Below are 5913 nucleotides of genomic sequence, written 5' to 3' on the forward strand. Positions count from 1 at the left end.
ATATATATATATATATATATATATATATATATATACACACACAAGAGGCTTCTTTCAGTTTCCATCTACCAAATCCATTCACAAGGCTTTGGTTGGCCTGAGGCTATAGTAGACGACACTTGCCAAAGGTGCTACACAGTGGGCAATGAATCCAGGACCACATGGTTGGAAAGCAAACTTCTTCCCACACAGCCATGCCTGCATCTATAGATATATATTTCTACATCAAACATTTTGATTATGTTTGAGCATGTGCACATCATCATTTATGGGATTCCACAGGTTTTGGATGCCAAACTTGGTGCATGAAGTTGAAAATTCACATACATATATTTTTGTGAATCTTGATGTAATGAATATGTGTTACGCATATGTATTAACATAGTTAAGAAGTCCAGTATGAGTTCCCAGTGGTATATAGTCGTAATACCTTATGTGCATATAATCAATATTCAAAAATTTATCCAAAATATGTTTTTAGCCTTATCCATCTTTGTGCCTAAATAATTGTTTCTAGTAATATTCAAAGCTTGAAATTTGGAGGTGAGGCTTAACCTTAAGCAAGCTTAGGCGCATTATGTCACCTGTAGGATGTTTCTCCCCTTTGGCTGAAGGCACATTGTGTTGCATTGAAAGGAGAGAAAACTCATATAGCAACATGATGCTCCTCCACCGTGCTAAAGGTTAATTACTTAAATTGACCCCAGTACTTGACTAGTACTATATTTTAGCAACTCTTTGGACTAAAAAGCAAAGTTGATCTCAGAACATAAAGAATTAGATTGAATGTCTCTTACCATTTTGCTTGATTCCTAAATGATTCAGCCAAACTACAAATATTTTTTATTTAGAATTTTAATTACACAGTAATTCAGTATCCAAGCACCCACTTCAAATAATGAATCTTTCTATATTTTTTTATATATAAAGGGCAGAAAATATTTTTCCATTCCAAGACGAATAAGGTATCAAGTCAAACTTAAAATCTGAATGAAAATGAATTTTATAATAAATTTAACTCTACTTTTCACAGAATCTTACTTTCAGTAAATGTTTGCTTGTTATTTTTAATATAGCTTTAAAGTAATAAGCTTAAATAAATTGTAATATACTAAGGCATTGTGTTTACAGCTGAATGCATTTCCTAGCACTAAACTATATCTGTTTTTCAAGTTATTCTACACATCTTTGAAGGCATAACACCAGCGGACAATTTTTTGTTAAGGGAAATGACAATAACATCACCATATGGGACTTGTGTAAAAAAGCAACTGTAAACAAACACACAAACAGCCATGCATATGCATATACAAGATGGGCATCTTCCAATTTCCACTTATTAAAACCACTCACAAGGTTTTGGTGGTCAGCCAGAGGCTATAGTAGAAGACACTTGCACAGGTTATGTAATAGGCACACAAAGCAGTATTGTGAATTACTGAAGTGACTGTTGGTGTTTTATCTGCAGTAAAAATGGCTTTATATACATACATACATACAAATATCTATATATTTAGAAGGTTGTCTGTCATGGCTGGTCAGACAGTGACCATTGGTTTCACACCTATAAATCCTTTAGCTGTACAGGTGATTTGTCAGATTCAAATGGCTGGAGGCACATAACCTCTCTACAACTTGTGGAAGGAAAACATCATGGCCAGTTAGTTTTGTAAACAAAAAATATCTGGAATGAAACCCTCCAGGTAAGCTTTTTTATGCACACACATTAACACCACAACATGGCTCTTGATATGAAGATTTAGACCAGGTCTCTAGTTTAAGGGTAGATAACTTGATATTTTGAAGCACTGTTTCCTCCTGTAGTAAACTCGCCAGTCTTGGTTTCTTCCCCCCTTCCTTCTTCTTTGAGGGCCTACGAAAGGGCCACTGCCATCACTGTCCTTTTCTCTCTAACTAAACTTTGTTAACAACACAGAAAGAAATGTTGGAGTAATATCACAAAAAGTTCAGTGTCCCACCTTATAAGATTCTGTCCCATATGGTAATGATTTGCCATAGTAACGATGCTCAGCAAAGACCAGCATGGCACCAAATTTTCCAGCAATGTCCATCATGAAACCCTGCAGATAAAATGAAACATCTTAAAAAAATTTTCAAAGATCAAAGACAAGGAATATTTGCAGAATAGGTCAGGTTTCGTTAAGATAAATAACACCCACACAAACATGTGTATATGTGTACACGTGTCCGCATGCACACACACACACACACGTATATACATATACATACATACATATATATAAAATCAATTACCCAAAATCCCAAAAGAGTATTTTTCTCCCTCGTGTTCTATCCCTGACCACCCTAACTCTGGCCCCCCTCTCTCTCTCTCTTTCGATTACCACTTGCTTCGCCAACAATTCCCCCTCCTCCACCACCCCACCCTATATAAACTAGCACATGCATTTGGATTCCCCTACTCCATTTTAATAACTTCCCCGAAAGAATACGAATCCAGAAGATTTTCACCCCCACCGCCTCTACCGGAAGTCCTCATCTTCTGTCACCCTTTGGTTGTCTCCCATGAACACTTCTAAAGGCTTCAGGCCATCCCCACCTCTACTTCGGGTTTATCTCCTCCTATGTAACGTAGTTATCATATAGCACATCAAAATGATGGAGTTGTGTATGCAGGTTGAAGGCTATTGTTTGTTTATGAATTCTGCCAAACGTGAGCTTTCTTTTCAGGTACATGACACTGCTGTCCCCCATCCCAGGGTCTCACGGGCCCACACCTCCCACACCCTCAGGGTTGGCATACTGAAAGATAAGTCTGTTGAGATGCTTGAATGGAGACGTGTAGATTTGTGCTGCATCCAAGAAGTAAGGTGGAGAGCAGGTTCCGCTAGGTTCCTCACAGGCAAAGAACACAGGTACAAGATTTTCTGGGCAGGGAACACTGACAGGGTCGGGGGTGTGGGAATACTTCTTGCAGAGAAATGGGTTGATAAGGTAATCGAGGTAGTCAGAGTATGTGATAGAGTAATTAAGATTAGATTAGTGCTTCACCATAGGTTAGCTGCCATTATCTCGGCCTATGCCCCTCAACCGGAGCTACCAGATGCGCAGAAAGACCAATTTTATGACACCCTGTTGTAGACTACCTCATTGACGAATGACAGGGACCTTTTCTTTGTGGCTGGTGATTTCAATGGACATGTTGGACAACATGCAGAGGGCTTCCATGGCGTACATGGAGTCTATGGCTTTAGTTCCCACAATGAGGAGGGAACCAGACTGCTGGAGTTCTGTGATGCAAATGATCTTATGGTTTGCAATACCAACTTCAGGAAACCCGCCTGTCACCTAGTCGCCTACCATTCTGGCAGACACACTAGCCAAATTGACTACATCCTTGCCAGAAAAAGGGAAAGAGGGCTGCTTATAAATGCCAAAACCTTCCCAGGCGAAGAATGTACCCCTCAACATAGATTAGTAGTTAGCGACTTCTGAATCAGGGTTAAATGGATGCCCAGAAGTAGACCAGCTTCGAGGAGAAGAGTCTGGAAGCTTAAAGATCCTGCAAATGGACAGAGATTTAGAGACGTATTAATTGAAGCCTTTAACAAAATGGTGGGGGGTATAGCATCATATGTGCAGAGAACAGCTTCTGTCACATTCCAGGGAGAAAAACTACAAGTAGTTGATAGCTTCTATTACCTAGGGGACCAAGTCAGTAGTGGGGGTGGATGCTCTGAAAGTGTAGCAGCTAGAATAAGAATAGCCCAGGCAAAGTTCAGAGAGCTCCTACTTCTGCTGGTAACAAAGGGCCTCTCACTCAGAGTAAAAGGTAGACTGTATGACGCATGCATACAAACAGCCATGCTACATGGCAGTGAAACATGGGCCGTGACTACTGAGGACATGCGTAAGCTTGCAAGGAATGAAGCCAGCATGCTCTGCTGGATGTGTAATGTCAGTGTGCATACTCGACAGAGTGTAAGCACCCTGAGAGAAAAGTTGGAGTTAAGAAGCATCAGATGTGGTGTCCAAGAGAGACGATTGCACTGGTATGGTCATGTGGCGAGAATGGATGAGGACAGCTGTGTGAAGACGTGTCACAGCCTTAGCAGTTGAGGGAACCTGTGGAAAAGGTAGACCCAAGAAAACCTGGAATGAGGTGGTGAAGCACAACCTTCACACATTGGGCCTTACCGAGAAGACCCGACAAGCCAAGTGAGACCATAGCCCATGGCCTATGCCAGTGGGTGTAACTAGCCCATTTATGAATACTCCTCATTCATTGGACAATAAACCTTGCTTGTGAAGACCTATTGAGGCAAGTGAAATCAAAATCGTTGGCATGGCCGATGACAGTACCACCTGATTGGCACTTGTGCCAGTGGAATGTTAAAAGCACATCTGAGTGTGATCGTTGTGAGGGCCACAGATTGGCTCCCATGCCGGTGGCATGTGAGAAACAACATTCAAGCATGGTCATTGCCAGTACCACCAGACTGGCTGTGCAGGTAGCATGTAAAAAGCACCTTTTGAGAGTGGTTGTTGCCTGAACTGCCTGACTAGCCCTCGTGCTGGTGGCATGTAATAGCACCCACTATACTCTTGGAGTGGTTAGCGTTAGAAAGGGCATCCAGTTGTAGAAACTTTGCCAGATCAGATTGAGCCTGTGAACCTTCTTGCTCACCAGTCCTCAGTCAAACCATCCAACCCATGCCAGCATGGAAAGCAGATGTTAAACGATGATGATGATATATATATATATATATATATATATATATATATATATAGATAGAGTGTCCATAAAGTCGTTCAACAATTTCAACAAGTCATTACGAGAAACTAAATTTTTGTTGTATATTAATTATGCTGTTGTTAAAAGTTTTTTTTAATGATAATAATACTTTTATTAATGTTATGATTTTACGTTTCAGACTGCAATTAATGTTGTTTTTCTGTTTCTGATAACAACTACTCCACATGAAAAATCTTGGTTTACCAAAACAAAGATATTCAAACACGAAGTAATCACACAGTTGAATATGGAAAACAAGCCCTGGCATGTCAGTCAATTGAAAACTGGTATCAGCAATTTACGGAAACAGGGACAATGCTACATAGACCAAGGACTGGAAGGTAAGGAACATCTGAAGAAGATACTGAGCATTTCTGTCAATCATTTCAACATTCCATCCATACTGCTTCCACTCGACTGCAACTACCGAGATCAACAATTTATAAGGTGCTCCATAAGAACCTGAGCCATTAAGCAACAATGGGTGGGGTGGGGGGTGAGCTTACCAGTGGAGGTTGGCAGGTGAGGTTTGCAGGTAAGGCTTTCAGTAGGGCCTATGGAACCCTGGACATTTCAGGAGCTTGCAGAAGAAGCAGAGTCATCAAGCGTAATGTAGAGGCTGCAGAGAAAACGTCTTGATGGCTCTGACCAAGAGGTGATTAGTGGGGTCAGAAGAATGCCACTTGGACACAGGCCTACTAAGTTTGAGCAGTTGTAGGTTGTAAGTTGTACGTTGGATCAGTTGGACAAGGATGTATGTTGTAAGATCTGAAACATGCAGAGAAACATCAGGACACAACATTGACAATGTGTCGTCGTCGTCGTTTAACGTCCGCTTTCCATGCTAGCATGGGTTGGACGATTTGACTGAGGGCTGGTGAAACCAGATGGCTACACCAGGCTCCAATCTGATTTGGCAGAGTTTCTACAGCTGGATGCCCTTCCTAACGCCAACCACTCAAAGAGTGTAGTGGGTGCTTTTACGTGTCACCCGCACGAAGGCCAGTCAGGCGGTACTGGCAACGGCCACGCTCATCTCGCTCGAGAAACCTCATGTGTCACCCGCACAAGAGCCAGTCCAGGGGCACCAGCAACGATCCTGCTCGAAAATCCCACAAGAGCCAGTTCAGGGGCACCGG

At 41.6% G+C, this 5913-nt stretch overlaps 1 protein-coding gene across 2 annotated transcripts in view; it reads right to left on the minus strand.

The window, feature by feature from the left end:
- Positions 1-5913, minus strand: part of LOC106875422 (lysosomal Pro-X carboxypeptidase) — a 21568-nt gene that overhangs the window by 12649 nt on the left and 3006 nt on the right. For both annotated transcript variants that reach the window (XM_014923558.2, XM_014923557.1), the window contains one exon: positions 1980-2081. In XM_014923558.2, the coding sequence (XP_014779044.1) occupies positions 1980-2081 (102 nt within the window). The remainder of the gene's footprint in view (positions 1-1979; positions 2082-5913) is intronic.

Source organism: Octopus bimaculoides, chromosome 19 (genome assembly GCF_001194135.2).
Source record: "Octopus bimaculoides isolate UCB-OBI-ISO-001 chromosome 19, ASM119413v2, whole genome shotgun sequence".
NCBI lineage: Eukaryota > Metazoa > Mollusca > Cephalopoda > Octopoda > Octopodidae > Octopus > Octopus bimaculoides.